At 37.0% G+C, this 19,760-nt stretch overlaps 1 protein-coding gene and 1 long non-coding RNA gene across 4 annotated transcripts in view; one reads left to right on the top strand and one right to left on the bottom strand.

The window, feature by feature from the left end:
- Positions 1 to 8,082, top strand: part of BIVM (basic, immunoglobulin-like variable motif containing) — a 47,756-nt gene extending 39,674 nt beyond the window's left edge. For 2 of the 3 annotated variants that reach the window (XM_072622013.1, XM_072622012.1), the window contains 4 exons: positions 2,523 to 2,655; positions 4,066 to 4,149; positions 4,928 to 5,024; positions 6,332 to 8,082. In XM_072622013.1, coding sequence (XP_072478114.1) covers positions 2,523 to 2,655; positions 4,066 to 4,149; positions 4,928 to 5,024; positions 6,332 to 6,625 — 608 coding nt within the window. In that variant the 3' untranslated portion in view covers positions 6,626 to 8,082. Of the gene's footprint in view, positions 1 to 2,522; positions 2,656 to 4,062; positions 4,150 to 4,927; positions 5,025 to 6,331 lie in introns of all 3 variants that reach the window. The other variant, XM_072622011.1, reaches the window with a different exon arrangement.
- On the bottom strand, positions 5,958 to 19,441 carry LOC140512699 (uncharacterized). Its single transcript, XR_011969883.1, has 4 exons — positions 19,306 to 19,441; positions 16,332 to 16,993; positions 11,473 to 11,591; positions 5,958 to 6,196 (listed from the first exon to the last, which is right to left on the bottom strand). It is a non-coding gene; the product is annotated as an uncharacterized lncRNA (long non-coding RNA).
- Positions 19,442 to 19,760: the final 319 nt, after the last annotated feature.

Below are 19,760 nucleotides of genomic sequence, written 5' to 3'. Positions count from 1 at the left end.
GAGCATACATAGATTTGAAAAAATTGTTTCTATCTTGAGAATGCTAATGCTCTTAATATTTTTAGTATCTCTTATTTATATTTATTTATTTAGTTCCCTGTTTCTGCCTTTATTATATCATTTAAGAATGTTTTCATATACTCCTTAGTTAAGACAATTTTGACTATGATTTATTCTCTCCACACCCTATTTTTTTTAAACAATTCTTATCATCTTTCCCTCTTTCCTTCCTGTTTGCCCTTCATCCTCCCTTTTTCCGAGTCAGCTCTCTTACCAGACTTAACCTATTTCTGTTATCATTCTCCTTTCCCACATTGTTGTATTTCCTTTTCCACAGACGCCAAGTAATGAGCTATTACTCTACCAGATTCTTCATTATATCCTTGAATACTGGGTGTACAAATTTCTTTAATTCTTACATATTTAAATTATTTATGAATTAGATAATTGCCAAAAGCCATTCTTTATATTTTCTGAATCACCTGCAACTTTTCCAGAGTGAATGCCAATTATAGGAACTAGAACACTAAATTTCTTTCATGTTATATTGGATACGTTTTAGTTGTGTGCATTTTCATTTGTATTACTACAATATGTCACTTTTTTATATTTTCAGACTTTAAATAAAATTTATAAAAAGGTTTTCCTTTGGTACTTTGATGGATCCATGATTTCATTGGTCTAGATAGCAGCTATTCCATACCTCATTTTGCATAAGAAAAATTTTTATATATAAATTTCCATAAATTCTACACAGGGGATCTACCTAATGCATTGTTGGCATTACTCAGATTCTTTTAATATTTTGAGGGACAATGATATAACACTTGGGCTATCTGTCAGTCTGATGTTTCTTATTCCCAGTATCTGACTAGTCTGCCTTCTTCCTGGTCTTACATGTCCTCAATTAAGTCTTTTATTCCGTTCCTCTTATGCAAGCAGAGCATCATCGGTAACATATTAGAGCTTACCTAAACTTATCCTGTCTCGTCCTTTGAGTCCCCTGCATTTTGAACTCTCCCAAGATTTTAATTATTTCACTTATTAGTAATTTATTACATATTATATATAATATAGTAACTACTATATTTCACTTATTAGTAATATCTTATAAAAAAGATGGGTTTTTGTTTCAGTGAGCCATTTGGGAACATTGAAATTATTGTGAACATTCCCAAATACAGTCTATCTTGATTTCATCTACTTATTCAGTTCTAAACCCTGTTCATTGTCCAGTTGTAGTGTGTCTAAGCTTTGTATGTGTTGTGTATATTTGTATACAAGTAAGTAGATACGTGAATATGTGTATGTTCAGATGCAAATGAAATAACTTGATTGTCTACTTGCGTAACTATGTCATAATCTGGGCAATGTATCTTTTTTTAACATTTTGTTTCTGAGGTAAGTATAGTTAAATCTCTTTTGATTTACTGTGAATTTAACTGAGTTTTTTAGTATTCTGTATAATTAGTATGACATTATCTTCAAATAGGGGCATTTGGAGAACCTTATTATTCATAAAGAAGACTTCCTTAACCTTATAGTTACTAAATACATCTGTAGGAAAGAGAGGCCTTGTGTAATGTAGTGATAAACTTTGTGGGATTTACACTTATAAACAAAGACCTATAGAAGGGGCTGCCCTTGGAAAATGATTTGAAGGCATAAAGGTTCAGAAGACCTGTGTAGGGCTGAGGATTATAAGTAAGCATGCCTTGTCTCCTTATTTCTGTGCTGCCCTCATTAAATAGGCTTTTCTTAGCTATCTTCAGCTATTTTAGCAGCCACAAAATCAATTAACTGCCATCATTATTATTCTGCTTCAGAAGCTTATCATCTACTTCAGTCATTGTTAGTATTTCTGCCTTAATGGACTTCTTGGTTAATGAATAATTTAGTGGGGTTTTTTTTACTGGAAATATAAGTTAATTGATTTTTAGTTGTAGTCTCAGTTGTGAGACTTGCTAAGAACTGTTTTCATGGAATAATACACCTCCATGTTACTTGCCAGATAAATGTCAGAAAAATACAAGTAAAAAGGTCTAGAAGGTAAGAAGCTTACTGTTGCTTCTGCCAGAAAGATGGGCCATCTCCTTCAAGAGGCTTTTGTGTCACTACTTAAAAGATGAGTTCATCTCTAATCTAAGGCGTTTGAGAAATACTGTAACTTCTCTTTATTTGAAATAGGAACTTGCATGTTAGGAAGAGTCTGTTGATTTATGAAATTTACATTCACTTGTAAATTAGGGGAAATAAACACAGAATTGGTTATTAAAGTTTCATGTACTGCTCAAAATATGTTGGGAAGCAATATTTCATACTTTCAGTTTAAAATTAAAGTTACTTTGGTTGAAATGCTTTTTTCTTTGAAGTAGAAGCTAAAATGTGAAACTTTTGGCAACCTGTCCTTTGCTAATGCATTTAGCAATTTTCTTTGTGTACCAAGTGATATTTTCTCATAGAAATTTCTATAAAGTGTTGTCACTCATTATCTGGAGACTCAGGTATTTATCTCTTTGTAGCTTCAGGGGCACTGTCAAAATTAACACATGGACTGAAAGATGAATCACTGGCTTACATTTACCATTGCCAGAATCATTATTTTTGTCCTATTGGATTTGAGGCAACACCAGTTAAAGCTAATAAAGCATACAGGTAAGTATTATCAATGGGAATTGTTCAATGGTGATAATTTTTTGTTTTGCCGAAAGTTATCTGTGTTTTGGTTTGGTTCCATAGCAACTGTGAGTGTGACTTCATATTTTGCTAGGCACTCAAAAGAGGAGCAAGTGGGTATGTTGTTGACACATTGCTATTTAATGTTTACAGTTTTTTTTCAATTTTCCTTTGTTCTTATGTATGACTGAAACCTTGCTTGGAGAAAATAAACTTGAAAGGAATCATTGGAAAACTTAAAGACAAAAGTACCTCAGAAATGACTTAGGAACTACCCCCAAAGAGTTTGTCAGCAAAGAAAAATTAGGCATCTCTGTCCTAGTTCTTATGTTTAAACTGCACAGAAATGGAATCTGTACGATAGGTTGAAGTAATATGCTGGCATAGTTAAAAGTACTAGTGAAATATTATGTTATGGATATTGGTTGAGGATGGAGAGGGCAAATATAATTGATAAATAAGGAATCCTCTGGGAATAGCATCCATCTCAATAAATTCATCTTGGGTACCAAAGGTTCCTGAGGGGATAATCTGAATCCCTCAGGGATTGGTGATAATGACTGGAAATGAACAGCAAATAGGTCCTGGATGTGGCTGAGGGAAGAACTATTCAAGGGACCTGGTTAGATGGGAATAATGTATCTTGGGGAACATAAATAAGCCAGGGCAGGAAGGACATATGTCTTTCATTATCAAAATATCTTTCTGAAGAAGGCAGAATCTCTTTCCAAGAAAAGTGGTTGAGTCACGGTCCACTTCTCAATGGGAAATATCTAACAAAGGTGAGATAGGGAGGAAATCCATATCCTAGAACAAATCTCTTTGTTGCCTATTTTTCCTTTAGTAGGAAGTTTCTGTTGTAAGAAGGCATTCTCATCATTAATAGAAATATTGATATGTGGTTTCCATCATTTCAATGATATCTTAGAATTTTACTTTATTTCAGAGAACCTCAATCATTGTGAAATGTAAATTCCTCTTTTTAACACCTCACTCTTAAAGGCTATTGCTTCTATTGCACTTTTTAAAATTTTTAGTAATCTTCAGTAAATGGCCCACAAAGAAGAATATGACTTTTCTCTTCTTCTAGAGTCTGAGAGTTGGTGTTTATCAATTTTCTCCTAGTCCCAATCTTGGGAACATAAGATGAGACTAAATGTTATGCCACATTTTTTAATGGTTATCAGAAATTTTACAATGCCTAAATTCTTATAGCTTTCCCAGATTTTAGTGCCTACTGTAGCAGTATATATTTTCCATTGGAACCAAATTATCATCTTGTTATAGTTAATGCAGAAATATTAAGGAAATTAAAGACCTTCATTTTGATTAAGACATTGGTGCATATCGTGACCTGAGTGTATTCTGAATGTATTTTGTATTTAGCAGGAGTCATTTGTTGCAGCAAGAAGTAGAATACTGGATCTTAATTGGAGAGCCAAGTAGAAAACATCCTACCATTCACTGTAAAAAGTAAGTTGAGGTACTCTTGAATTACATTTAATTCTTTATCTGGACTTGCCTGCAATTAAAGGAAAATATATAGTTTTGGTGCATTTGCCTGATGTGTCACTATCATTATGTGTATGTACCATGCTCTCTCCTTCTCTCTCTCTCTCTCTGTACATATATGTATATATATATATATATATATATTATATAAATGTGTGTGTATAGATACCTATATCTATCTATCTATATATATGTATATTAGAAAACTCAATTATTGACCTAGAATTTTGGATACAAAATCCACATATTGTTATGAAGACCATTGCTTATAATTATATTATATCTTGTAATGGTAAAAAAATAATATGAAAAAATGAAGTACTGGTATGGTAAAACTCATTCAATTCAATCAACATTTTTGGAGTCATTGTGGTACAGTTTAAAGAGTGCTAGAACTGGAGTCAGGGAACATGGGTTTGAATCCTGTCAGCCACTTATTTAATGACCTTGGACATTTCACTTAACTTTTCTGTGCCTTGGTTTCCTCAATTGTAAAATGATGAGGTTGGACTACATGATGCTAAGGTCCTTCTAACTTTAAATCTGTGATCTTACATTTAGTAAATATCTGCTAAAGATACTCAAATAAAAAGATAAAAATGAAATCATTCTGTTTTCAGGGAATTTATATATTCGAATAACTATTAACACTGTAGCAATTTGCCTAGATGAAAAAAATCATTAAAATTTTACTCTAGTTCTTGTCAAAAAAATTTCTAAATTTTCTTCTTGACTTTAGATGGGCAGACATTGTTGTGGACCTTAACACTCAAAATCCTGAATACCTCGATATTCGACACCTAGAAAGGGGACTACAATATAGAAAAACAAAGAAGGTAAGACAAGATCCTACTTGAAGATGCATTTCCCAACTCACCAAAAATTGTCACCCATGCCAAAATAATTTGAGATTGTGCCTTTTCTCCTCCTAGTCCTTTAAACTACGCCTACAAAAAAGGTGTAGTAGTACAGTAGGTGAGAAGGAAATACAGAATGGATGTGAAGAATTGAGTGGGATACAAAGGGTTCCTTCTTATTTTTGATGAGGGGGGAGAGGGAGAGACCAGAAAATAAAGATATCCATGTGGAGGGCACCGAACAGCTCAGTGAAAGGAGTGGGGTTGAGAAATGCTTTGAACCTTTGGTCATCTGAAGAAAGGCAAGCAATAGGAAGAGAAAAGAAAATATAGGTGGAATCTGGGAAGGGCATTGTCCTTTTGAGGCAGGTAGGAGGAAGGAGAAGGGAATTATAAGGGGACTTCAGGACTTTAATCAGTTAATCAGCAAGCATTTATAAAGTGCTCATGTTGTTGGCACTGTGACCACACAGTGAAGCAGTTAAGGCGGGGTTAGGTGGTGTACTGGATGTAGTGTTGAACTTAGAGTCAGGAAAGCCCAAGTTAAAATTCTGCTTTAGATACTCATAAGCACAATCACTTAACCTTTCTGTGCCTCAGTTTCTTTAACTGTCTAATGAGAATAATAATAATACCTACCTCCCAGGTATCTCAGGATCAAATGAGATAACACATGTAAAACACTATAAACATGCTATTATTATTATAATACTTTAATTATTATTTAAGAATATATTATATATGTAATTAAATAATAACAATTAATTTGATTATTTAATAATTAATAAATTCTGTTTAATTAAGAGACATGTACCTTTATGCATATAATTTTCCTTCTTTGTCTTAACAAAACAAGGCCCAGGCATTCAAGGCCCTGTTATGTCATTTACTACATCCTATTTCGTATTATCCTTTTTTTATTTTTGTATCTTACCTCATCAATTGACAGGCAGAATTATGTAGTTAATAGGGTTGGCCTTGGCAGCAGGAAGATCTGTGTTGAAGTTCTGTCTTTGTTACACATTAGCTATGTGACTCCGTGAGATAACTTAATCTCAGTGCTCAAGACACATTTCTAAGTTGCAGATCTTCATCATTCCACACTGGGACTTCCTTACACAGATGTCATCACAGGTCCAGTTACCCCTGTCCTTTCAAAAAAAAAATCTTATCTTCCCAACTAGATTGTATGCTTCCTGTGGGTTGGGACTTTTATTTATCTATCTCTGGGAGGACTGAGTATATTAGGTGCTCAATGCCTATTGAATTGAATATCTGTCTTCTAGGTAGGGGGGAATCTACATTGCATCTTAGCCTTTCAGAGACTTAATTGGCAGAGATTTGGCCTTTGGAACTTCCCGTTTGGAAATATTCGACAAGAAACGCAGCCTCCAGCACATACACAGGGACTTGCCAAATCAGAGAGTGAAGACAACATCTCTAAGAAGCATCATGGGCGTCTGGGCCGATCTTTGAGTGCTAGTTTTCATCAGGAGTCAGCGTGGAAAAAGATGTCCAGTATTAATGAAAGAAGAAATAGTGCCTATCTGGGTTACAGTGATTATGATGGAAATGATTAAATGGGTGGGTACTGCCCAGTTGTGTCTGAAAACTTGGAACAGGACATGCAGTAGCTGGGAGTTTTACTAAGCTTGTGTTATGTATGAATAGATCTCATTGTGTGGGATAAAACACAGTCTTGTAGTTTTTCAGTACCTAAGCTTGTATATGATTGTGATGGATAATCTCAAATATGTGAACAGATAAGCACAGAGTACTGATCTTGTAAAATTAAAGAAAATAAGCAGTCAAAATAGGAAAGCAATTTCATTTTTAAAACCAAAATTAAACTGTGATTATTTTCTAAACAAGTTGAAGACAAAGTATGTCTAAGAGAATCAAGATATGAACTACTTAACCAAGCATGAAATTTTTAAATAATCTTTTCTCAGATGAACATTGAAGATTATTCTACATATAAGGTTAAAATGTAGGTCTTCATCATCCCTTTTAAAAAGGGTAACTGATAGAGCTACCAATTACTAATTTCAGCTAAAGTATATAAGGACAAAGGCTCATCTGAAATTGTCCAGTGTGCTTTGGTAGCTGTCTATATAATTATCAGTATCACTACCACTACACTTGACTTTTTGCTTGTTAATCTTTATCAGAAATGAAACATCTTGGAACTCAGTATACCATCTATTGGTTGTAGGTAATTTAGTTCATTGACTCAATATACTCTTGCCTTTTTTGAACTGATAAAGTTCTGTAAAACATAGATTAGAAATCTGAGTCCTATTTGTAATCCATGGAACTTATAGATTTTTTATCTAATTTGGGGGAGGGATGGGTTAGGTGTCTGGAACTTCAAACTATTACATATGGATACAGAATGGGATCTCCTAGGACCTGATTTGTCTCACTATAGGATGGAGGCATAAGTTAATATAAATATTAAGGAATCTTTCAGCCACTGAGTGCAACGAGGCTGTTGCTTTGTCTGTCTGATTCAGTCTTACTGTAAGATCCATGAATCTACTGCTAAGTCCTATCCACATAATCAATTGATACTTAAAGCAAGTGTTAAAGACAAAAATAAAAAGCGGAGGCGTGCAATCACATGTTAGAATTCTGCTCTCATTGGGGAAATTCTGAGCTCTACTCTCATTGCTGTCAATCTGAGTCACAGAAGTTGGGGTTTTCTTGCTCTTCTTTCTTTTCAAGGGTCTTTTGGGGGTATTCAAACAAATACCTTCATTATTGCAAAGTGTTGAGACTTTGGCAGTTCCTCTGAAATATACCTCTAGTAAAAGGTGATTCCTAGTTTATTTATTTTTAATTCCATATTGATTATCCACTTGTGTAATCTACAAATGAGAACATAGTAACAGGATGCTCACTTTTTTTCTAAAGGGAAAACTAAACTTATGTTTAAATAAAAGGGGTTAGGATTTGTAGATTGCTGATTTTGTTAACTAAGACTGGAACTTTTAGAAAACTTTGTTCTTTAAATAAAGCTTTGGGTTTTTTTTTACTTATAGTCATGTGAATGTTTGTGAATTTGGGCATTTATCGTTCAATAACCTTGAAGTTCACTTTAGTAGTAGACAATGAATTGGCCTGAGTTGGGAAGACCTGGGATCAAATCCAGCTACTGATGTATATTGGTTAGGTGATCTTGGGCAAGTATCTTAATCTTTAAGATTTAACCTTTTAAGCTCAATATTTCTGTCTGCCTAACTAGTTTTGACTAAAGAGCTGAAGTTCTTTTACAGTGGCACTGAAGAGGTTAGGGGTGGAGGTTTGGGGTGCTGGGACCCTGAGAATGCCAAGGCAGAATCTCCTGTAATGAATTCACACACTCAAGCCTTCTTTCAATCATGAAACCATTTATTATAATGCCAATAGAAGCAGGTGAAGTCCCTTTGGGGAAGCTGTACCCTAATGGGGGTTAAGCTAGATCTTATATAGAAAAAGGGCATGGGAAAGGAATACCAGGCATGCTAATTAGGTAATCTAAGTGTCCAGGTGTCTTTGGGAACTATGGATGGGAAAGTGTAGGGAGTATGCCAGACATAGAGGGAGAAAAGAAAGTTGTTATGTTTAGCTGCCAGGGGCATGGACCTTCTGCAAGTACCAGAGACAGGATTCTTGGGCAGGTACTCTGTCTCTGTCCTGATAAGGGAATTACACAATCAAGCCTGCAACAAGGGAAAATTTTCTCACAAGAGCCAAGGGCTGGGGGGATTGGTGGGGAGGGCAGGTGGGGGGTGAGTGAGTGGGTAGGGATGGGTTACTTTCAGGGACATGGTCTTAGGGCTTTTTGGGTTCACGTCCCACCACTCTATCAGCCCTACTTAGGCAACTATATGCTACTTATTTGGCTTTTATCTGCTGTTAATTGTGTTCTAGGGGACATGATTTATTATGTAGTATATATCTAGTAGGGTAGCCAGGTAGTGCAGTGGATAGAGACTCAGATCTGTAGTCAGGAAGACTCATCTTCCTCAGTTCAAATCTGACCTCAGACAATAGCTGTGTGACCCTGGGCAAGTTACTTAACCCTCTTTGCCTCAGTTTCCTTATCTGTCAAATGAACTGCAGGAGGAAATGGCAAACCACTCTGGTGTCTTTGTCAAGAAAATTCCAAATGGGGTCATGAAGAATCAGACACAACTGAAACAACTGAACAACAGAAAATATCTAGTAACATAATACTATATGGCATAATTAAAACATTTCTATAGGATTTGATAAAAGGGAATGATTTTTAAAAAGCCTAATGCATTATTTCAATTGAGTAAAAACAGGAAAAAAGAAAAAAGTTAAAAAAGAGAAACTGTAAGACTAAAGAATAATTATAGATCACATTGGTAAAGCACTTCATGGTTATAATGTGCCTTACACATTTTCATTCAATTATCCTATAAGAGAGTACACACAGCACAATGCCTGGCACATAGTTGGCACTTAACAAATGATGGCAAGGACTATTATTCCCATCTTGTGGATGAGAAATTGTGATTTGGTAACGATCATGTAGTTAATAAATGGATGACCCAGGGCTTTAACCTAGACTCCAAGTCTAGTGCTCTTTCCACCATCCTATGGTGCTTCTTAGAGTAGGGTATCACCCAGGTGAGGATGTTCAGATTGCTACTGGTTCTTATCTATTTATTCATCTCACCTAATTTCTTTTTTAAAAATTACTTTAAATAAGTTTTATTAATGCCATTTTTATTTCTACATAACAGTAATTTCTGGAAAAGTCTGCCCATACTTACTTCCAAATTGTACCTATCTTGTGTAACAGACAAAGAAATGAGGTGAAAACACCTAATACAGCAATTGCATCTGAAGTAAGCTGCACTCCCACTCTCTGCGGTAAGGAGCGATGCTTCATTGCCTATTCTTACGGACCGTCACTTATCTTTTCAATTTTACAGTTATTTCCTCTTAGTGATATTTCAATTTATATTATTTTAGTCATTGTATATATTGTTCTTTTGGTTCTAATCGTTTCTGTATCAACTGATATAAAATTTTCCTCATTTTGCCAAATTCCTTATTCACTTTTTACTACATGTATTCATATCTTTGTATATTCATACACATTTCTTCCCATTCTCATTCCCCAATTAATGGGCACCCACTTTGTTTCTAATTCTTTGCTACTACAGAGTGCTGCTGTGTTCATTTTGGAATATGTGTCCTGGATCGTAGGCTGTGTGACTCTGGGCAAGTCAGTTATTTTTTCAGTCCCTTGGGCAAACCTCTAAGAATCTTAGGTTCTAAAGAATATGCCAAATTGCACTGGAGTTTACTTCCCTGGGAGCTCTCTATACCAATGAAATCATAGGTCCAATTCCTATTCCTAGGATCATAGATTTTGAGCTGGAACGGACTTTAGAAGCCACCAATCCAGCCCTTTCATTTTACAGGCAAGGAAATAAGCATTTATATAGTGCCTACTATGTGCCAGGCACTGTGCTAAGTGATTTTTTTTTTCAACAAATATCTCATTTTCAACATTTTGGTGTTGAAATGCTTCATCCAACGTCTCATAGCTAATAGTGGGAGGGGTGGTATATGAACCTGGGTATTTTAATTCCAAATCCAAAACACTCTCCACTGTGCCATGGACATTTGTCTCTATCCTTGATCTTCTTATATGGTCACTAGATGTATTGGGGGCCCAAACAGTATGCACTGTTTGGTCTCTTTTCTTGCCTAATACCAAACACCTCCAGAATGGCTGTGACAATCAACAGCTCCAACAACAGTACCTTAGTATACCTGTCATCCCACACATTCTGGAGGAACTTTTTGAGCAATATGCAAAAAGAAAAAAAAAATCCATTTCTTTCCAAATAAACTATATATTCTCTAAGTTATTTCTTCTTGGGGAATAAAATGACACTTCATTATGAAGAAATGTTTTAGGTCCAGGAAGCATTATAGTTCTTGAAGACCTTAGTTAATAATTCTGTTCTTTTATACAGATTTTTGAACACAATTCTCAGTTCCCTCATATTCTGTGCTTGTTTTCTTTTCCATTGTTATACTTTGAGAGATTTCTTTATGACTGGACCTTGCCAGATCAGTTATAAGGCTTCTGAAAATGTCTTCTCAAAAAACATACCTCTGTGTAGCAATCCTGAGATTTATCAGAGGATTTAGTTCCCATTTAATGAATCTCAACCAGCCTACAATTTTCATTCATTCATTTAAAAGAAAAACTGTTGAGTAAGGCACTGAGTCATACAAAGATACATGAGACAAAGTTCTGCCCTTAGTAAGCATTCAATCCACTGAATAGATAGGACCACACTTAGCAGCAGAAAGAGGAATGAATTTGAAATCAAAGGACGGGAGTTCAAGTCTCAACTGTCATTTATAATGTGACCTTGAGTAAGTCACTTACCTGCCCTAGACCTTGGTTTCCTCATCTGTTAAGAGTGGGTTGTACTAAATTATCTCTTCAGTTGGTTACTCCTTTCTCAAAATCTATAACATGATCTCTTTGGGCCTCAATTTCCTCACCTGCAAATAAATAGAACTGGGCTGATTAATACTTAGCATTCATCTTAGCTCAAATCTATGAACTATTAAATAACCACAACAAAAAGCAGCATATGATAAATATTGAAAAATGCTACAAGGTGCTAAGAACTGAGGAGTGATTATTTTCATCCAGAGCAATCAGGGAATGCTTCACGGAGGAAGTTACATTTGCCCTCAGGAAAGACAATAAGTGGAGATAGGATTGAGGAGTAGAGGCCATTCCTAGTGTAGAGACAGCTTTAACAAATGCTCAGTTACTAGCTGTACTCTGGAAAAAAGCAAGCAGAACATTGTACACCATTGATGTCAGAAATGGGGGTCACTAAACTGAATATAAAGATGCCTGTGGATTGCATATTGACTTAGAAAATCACATATTAGCATTATCTACATTCTATTCAACAGAAGTATTGAATATTATTCTATTATATTAATTATAATACTAATTATAATCATACATATTGAATAGAAGTATTCAATAGAATTTACTGTATTTTGACTTTGTTAAATATTTCTCAATTACATTTACAATCAAAATGTGTAATTACAATTACAATTAATCTGATTTGAGTTGCATTCAGAAGTATTGTAGACTCTTTTTTGAGACCCCTGGTGCACATAGCTAAAGGTTTTTATAGGGAAGCAGTGGATAATAAGGCTGGAAAAATGAGATGGGGCCAGTTTGTTTTAGATTGACTTTTGAATGCAGTGAGGTGTCTCATTTTTCTTAGTATTTCCCTCACCATGTACCACAGCATACTTAGTGCTCAGAGCAGAATCTATCCATGCTCATTTATTACACATCATAGTGAATTATCAAGTATATAACATCATCCAGTGGATCATCCAATATATAACATTTGAATCTTGAATTTGTCAAGTGTAGCTTGGTGATTGGGAGGTATTGATTTATTTGAAATAAAAGGGCAAGAACTCACATTTTCTACAATTCACAAATTAGTAACAATGAGAATGGAGGTTTTTGAGTAGACAAGTAACATGAATGATCTTTAAGGATAATCTAACACTATGATGCAAAATGGTTTAGAGGGTCACTAGTTAGGAGGCCACAATTAAGTTCAATAGCATGCAGTCAAATTTTGTACTTTTACCATAAAAAGTGAAGATTAAATAAACAGAAGTTAGCAGAAAAATTTTTTATGCTGTATTATTTTTCAAAGAGTATCCTTTGAGATCAGTTCAACAAAGCACTACTACTTTGTACCATGCACCAGCGTATATCAATAGCTTTCATTATGCAGTGTAGTAGAAAGGACCATGGATTTGGAGTAGAGAATTTAGGCTCAAATTCTGACTGCTGCTTTTATTACTCATGTGACCTTGAGTCATAATAAGTGAGTCACATAATTTGAAACTGAGTCTGTTTCTTCAAGTCAAAAGTGTATTTGTAATATGTTATTTTAAAATGTTTCATATACTTAGTTTTATTAGTTGAATGTGCTAAGGCTAGAAGTTATAGACAAACTGCAGTTCTTTATTAGTGGAAGAAGTTCCTATAGCTATGAAATTGAAGGTCTCCACAAAAATTTTTCATGAATAATTGTTTCAAGTTTTTATAAATTCCTTTAAAAATAAAAAAATTATTTAAAAATAAATTATTTTTTTCCATCTATTTTTTTAAAAATTTATTTATTTGACATTCATTTTAACAAAATTTTGGGTTCCAAATTTTCTCCCCTTTTGTCCCCTCCCCCCCCAAACACCGAGCATTCTAATTGCCCCAATCACCAATCTGCTCTCTCTTCTATCATCCCTCTCTGCTCTTGTCTCCATCTTCTCTTTTGTCCTGTAGGGCCAGATAACTTTCTATACCCCTTTACCTGTATTTCTTATTTCCTAGTGGCAAGAACATTATTCAACAGTTGTTCCTAACACTTTGAGTTCCAACTTCTTTACCTCCCTCCCTCTCCACCCCTTCCCTTTGGAAGGCAAGCAATTCAATATAGGCCAAATCTGTGTAGTTTTGCAAATGACTTCCATAATAGTTGTGTTGTATAAGACTGACTGACTATATTTCCCTCCATCCTATCCTGTCCCCCATTACTTCTATTCTCTTTTGAACCTGTCCCTCCACATAAGTGTCGACCTCAAATTGCTCCCTCCTCCCCATGCCCTTCCTTCCATCATCCCCCCCACCGTGCTTATCCCCTTATCCCTCACTTTCCTGTATTGTAAGATAGGTTTTCATACCAAAATGAGCATGCATTTTATTCCTTCCTTTAGTGGAATGTGATGAGGTTAAACTTCATGTTTTTCTCTCACCTCCCCTCTTTATCCCTCCACTAATAAGTCTTTTGCTTGCCTCTTTTATGAGAGATAATTTGCCCCATTCCATTTCTCCCTTTCTCCTCCCAATATATTTCTCTCTCACTGCTTGATTTCATTTTTTAAAGATATGATCCCATCCTCTTCAATTCACTCTGTGCACTCTGTCTCTATGTGTGTGTGCGTGTGTGTGTGCATGTGTGTGTGTGTAATCCCACCCAGTACCCAGATACTGAAAAGTTTCAAGAGTTACAAATATTGTCTTTCCATGTAGGAATGTAAACAGTTCAACTTTAGTAAGTCCTTTATGACTTCTCTTTGCTGTTCACCTTTTCATGCTTCTCTTCATTCTTGTGTTTGAAAGTCAAATTTTCTTTTCAGCTCTGGTCTTTTCATCAAGAATGCTTGAAAGTCCTCAATTTCATTGAAAGACCATTTTTTCCCCTGAAGTACTATACTCAGTTTTGCTGGGTAGGTGATTCCTGGTTTTAGTCCTAGTTCCTTTGACTTCTGGAATATCCTATTCCATGCCCTTCGATCCCTTAATGTAGAAGCTGCTAGATCTTGTGTTATCCTGATTGTATTTCCATAATACTTGAATTGTTTCTTTCTAGCTGCTTGAAATATTTTCTCCTTGACCAGGGAACTCTGGAATTTGACCACAATGTTCCTAGGAGTTTCTCTTTTTGGATCTCTTTCAGGTGGTGTTCTGTGGATTCCTTGAAGACTTATTTTGCCCTCTGGTTCTAGAATCTCAGGGCAGTTTTCCTTGATAATTTCATGAAAGATGATGTCTAGACTCTTTTTTTGATCATGGCTTTCAGGTAGTCCCACAACTTTCAAATTGTCTCTCCTGGATCTATTTTCCAGGTCAGTTGTTTTTCCAATGAGATATTTCACATTGTCTTCCATTTTTTCATTCTTTTGGTTTTGTTTTGTGATTTCTTGGTTTCTCATAAAGTCATTAGCCTCCATCTGTTCCATTCTAATTTTGAAAGAACTATTTTCTGCCAGGCCTAGAGGCCTGTATTGGGCTACCCGAGTCTTTCTTACCTCACCTCCCGAGGTCTTCGGCTGGCCACGCCGGATGCACATATGAGAGAAAGGACGTTCCAGAGTCGAACAAGGGTTGAGCTTTATTACAGGGTCTAGTTACAAGTGCAGGGGGGGTCTTCCTTAGGAGGAAGAGGGGGAGATTTCCTAAGGAGGCTAGGATCTTAAGGGCTTGGAAGTAGAAGTACAATCGGGGAGAGAGGGGGAGGGGAGAGAGGAAAGAAGGAAAGCGGAGCCTACTGTCCTCTTGGCTCCTTACGTGCTAAGAGAGAGCTTTCAGGCTTCCTCAATCCTACTTAACCTTCAGCCACACAGTTTGCATCTCAATACCGTGCTGTTAGGTAACTAGGTGTGCTCCAATCCGGGACAATCTCGAGGGCAGGGAGACTCCACCCATCACGTATCTCCCGGGGAGAGGCGGAAATACCCGAGCTAGCCGAGCTAGCTCAGTCTGACCTTCTCGAACCCCGCTGTTCATGGAGGGCCTCGTAAGACTCTAAGATTTAGAAGTCCCACTTTTACCCGCCCGAGACCGTCCACACGGAATTGAACTTCCAATCCCAACAATTTTCTTAAGTGAGCTTTTGAATCTCCTTTTCCATTTGGCTAATTCTGCTTTTGAAAGCATTCTTCTCCTCATTGGCTTTTTGAACCTCTTTTGCCAATTGAGTCAGCCTGTTTTTCAAGGTGTTATTTTCTTCAGCATTTTTTTGGGTCTCCTTTAGCAGGGTGATGACCTGCTGTTCATGCTTTGACTGCATATCTCTCATTTATCTTCCCAGCTTTTCCTCCACCTCTCTAACTTGATTTTCAAAATCCTTTTTGAGCTCTTCCATGGCCTGAGCCCACAGAATATTTAGTCTGGATGTTTGGGAAACAGAGGCCTTGACTTCTATGTCGTTGCCTGATGGTAAGCATTGTTCTTCCTCATCAGAAAGGAAGGGAGGAGATGCCTGTTCACCAAGAAAGTAACCTTCTATAGTCTTATTTCTTTTCCCTTTTCTGGGCATTTTCCCAGCCAGTGACTTGACCTCTGAATATTCTCCTCACACCCACCTCGCCTCCTGATCCTCCCAGCTAGAGCTTGGGGTCTGAGATTCAAATGCTGCTTCCCAGCCTCATGGCTTCCGCAGAGGCGGGGCTGCTATTCAGTGTGAGATTAAGTTCAGGTACTCAGGTCAGGGCAGGGCCACCTCTCGGGCTCAGTTCCCTCAGGGGGTTTATGCGGAGACCTTCAACAATGGATCCAGGCTCCTGCCTGCTTGGGGAGCCCTGGTCTGCCGCTGCCTCAGCTATTGCCTCCCGAGGGGGCCTGAGTTATGGGGGCACCCCACTCCCCTCTCGACCTGCCAAGAAGACCCGCTCACTGACCCCCGTCACCTGTGGGTGGAGGGACCCGCACGGCCTCTGGAGATCCCGTCCCTGAAGTCCGCTCAGATCTGCTCCTCTCTGTGCAGTGGCTGCGGCGGGGCTGGGCTGGGCTCCGCGTCCACAGCGCGATGGACCTTTTGCGAGAGGTTTGCAGGTCCCTCTGGAACAGAAATCTCCTTTGCTCCACTGTGCCGTGGCCTCTACTACTCCAGAATTCGCCGTGAGTTCCTTTTTACCGATGTTCTATGGGTTGTGGGTTCAGAGCTATGTGTATATGCGTCTTTCTACCCCGCCATCTTGGCTCCGCCCCGCAAAATAAATTATTTTTAAAAAATTTAAAAAAATACTTAAACAAATTATAAAAATTTATAAATGACTTTAAAAAAGGAAAAAATACTTTAAAAATATAATTCTTTGCTACTCTAAATAGTTAAAAAGAGAGGCAATTATAGTGTGGTTCATAGAATTGGCCTCCAAGCCAGGATAACCTGGGTTCCATCCTGACTCTGATATTGGCTATTTGACCTTGGGAAACTCATTTAACCTCATTATTTTACTCATTACTCTAGGCAACTAATATTATAAATTGTAGAGTAAGTGCTGATGCTTTGGTGGTGGGAGTTACCTCAAATTTCCCTATGTAAATTTAATCATTCCTTCAGTCTCAATCCCTAAATAGACAAAGAACAAAGAAAAAAGATCATTGTTACAAAAGGAAGGCTTTGAATTAAATATATTAGTTGTCAAGTTACAATAAACCAAATAACAAATATATAACTACTTTAAAAAACCCGATTTTATCTATTCCTAGAATAAGTAGGTTCACTCACGTTAAATACATGATCTCTAGGATCTTAACATATTAATTAGCACTTTTGGGGGCAGTTATAGATAGCTCCAGAGTTCATAGGACTTAATATATTGATAAGTGAAGGTAAGTAACAGTTGTTTAGTAATCAGAATCTCCCTGATATGGACTAGTACTCAAAAAGGTTTTAACTTAATCCAAAACACCATAATTTAAAAATCTACCATATTTGAAAAACTAAATGTGATTAGAGCAATGGAGAATATAGTGAATTTTGAATCAAAAGACTTGGGTTTGAATCCTGACTGCCACTTACTGTGTAATAGATATCACACTTACTGTGTGATAGAGTAAGTTATTTAAATTTGTTGAGCTTTGTAAAATGAAAGGTATGGATTAGATGCCCAATAAGTTTCTAGGCTTAAATCTATAACTATATGAATGTAACCTAGCCTGAAAGCATATTGGTAAGGGGCTTTTTCTTCACTGGTGGTGTAAACTGAGGCAGACTTTCTCTTTAGGGAATTGAGATCTTTCCCCTAAAGGGGAAGATACCCAGAGAACACAAAGGGCAGTTCTCAAGAACTAAATCCCTCCTTTCCCTAAGGGAAAAACAAAACAAAAAAACAGAGGAAGACAATGTCTGTGAAATTAAAGAAGGGTTTTTATTAAGCAGGGAAGAAAAAATATTCACATGGGAACTGCCTGGCCCATGCTGAACAGAACATCAAGTAATGAATGGGGAAGAGTTTAAATAATTTTAAATAAAGGAAGGTTAAGAAATTTTTGGGGAAAGGTGGGCTTAAAAAGGATTAAGTCAGTGAGTCCCATCCCTAAATGGAGGGAGGAGTGAAGAATTCTACATGTCAGAGCTGTTGCCCTTTGGTATTTCTGATAAATGAAGCATTTTAAGGGGTTTAGGGGACCCTTCCCCCAAAGACCAGAGTACTGGACAGGGTCAGATGGAATGAATTCACAGACTCAACTATTCTTTAAGTCAAGGTGGCAAAAGTTTATGGTAACACCAATATGCTGGGCAGAGCTCCTTAAGGAATTTGTATTTAAGGAATTTGTAACTTAACAGGAGTGATGCTAAATCTTATACATGAAAAGTAGTGGATTATCTGGCTGATATGTTAATTAGGTGATAATTTACAGCATTGGTCACAGGCATCCTTCACTACTGGAAACCAGAAGGGGTTTCTCTGGAGTGTATTTTAGGTCTGTTAGGTCTGTAGCAAGATAGCTTTGAGAGATGGTGTCTATAGCTTGACCTTTGGACTGAATGTGATAACTTTGGGAATCAAAACATGATAATTCTCTGATTACAAAATAGTCCTATTTTTATAAGAGAATTTCTTCAGAGGTCAGCTTGTCCTTGTGATGGGGAAAGAGTTTATTTTACTAGGACCCACTCAAGAATAATTGCTAGGCACAGTATGGGCTGGGGAGAAAACTATCAGGGATAGTATTTTGAAGCTAGGGAGAAATGTGATCTTGGAATTGGGGTCCAAGCACAAGCATCCAAGCACCCCATCAATCCCATTTGAGATTTTCTTTTTTGAGGTTTGCCATTTCTTTCTCCAGCTCATTTTACTGTTGGGGAAACTGAGGAAAACAGGGTTAAGTGATTTGCACAAAGTCACACAGTTGGTGTCTGAAACCAGATTTAAACTTGAGAAGATGAGTCTTCCTGCCTTCAGTCCCAGCACTATCCACTGCACTACCAAGCTGAACCAAGTTAGGCCAATTTACAACTAGAAAAAAAGGCTAAAATACATTTTTCTTTTAAAATCTGTAAAAAGTGTCAATTGCTACCTTTTGGTTTTACATCACCTTCATTTTCCAAATAGCACACAAAATAGATTGCAAACAAATTGGAAAAAGGAACATAAATGTTTGTTAATGCAGAGATGACAAAAAACCCCTTAACATGACTTATTGATAGGAACATACCTTGAACCATTTCAGCCCTCAAAATTTTGTTCAGCGAAAAAATCCAACTAGAAAAAGAGGCTAAAATATTTTTCTTTTAAAACAATAAAAACTTCGTTGCTTTTATTTTGACATCAGCTTTTTTTCTAAATATAACTAACCCTAACCCTCCTCCAGAGCCATTCCTTTTAAAGAAGGGGAAAATATTTTTTCAATATCATCGTTATAATATGAATGTACCTGTCTATAAAGATTCTTCTGTGAAAATCCTCAGATTTTTAAAGTCTTCCTTCCATTTCAACCGTCAGTTTACGTGTAAGTAACCTGAGAAGTTACAAGCAGTGCTACATTGTTTCAACGAGCGAAACAAGGACTCATTCAACACGTGGTCAGCCCACTCGGCTGGTGCACGGGACGGGCCAAGGGAGGAGGGATGGGGGGAAGGAGGGGAGCAAGGCAGAAATGGATAAGACCAAGTCCCTACCCTCGAGGGGGGGCGCGATGACGGGAAAAGATAAAAGTTCCGGGGGAAGATGGGGTGGTACTGAAATACTGAATAGGAAAGGAAAAGTCGCGGCGGGGAAGGAGACTACGGGTGTCAGGCAGCGGGCGGGGTCCGGGGATAGGGATAGGTCTCTCAGGGAACACGAAGCCATAATGGTTAAAGCCATCGTTAAGCTCCATCGTCCAGGCCG

The sequence above is a fragment of the Notamacropus eugenii genome, chromosome 6 (genome assembly GCF_028372415.1).
Source record: "Notamacropus eugenii isolate mMacEug1 chromosome 6, mMacEug1.pri_v2, whole genome shotgun sequence".
NCBI classification, from domain to species: Eukaryota; Metazoa; Chordata; class Mammalia; order Diprotodontia; family Macropodidae; genus Notamacropus; species Notamacropus eugenii.
The sequence above is the reverse complement of the archived record's forward strand: the minus strand, read 5'-3'. Positions and strand labels throughout refer to the sequence as shown.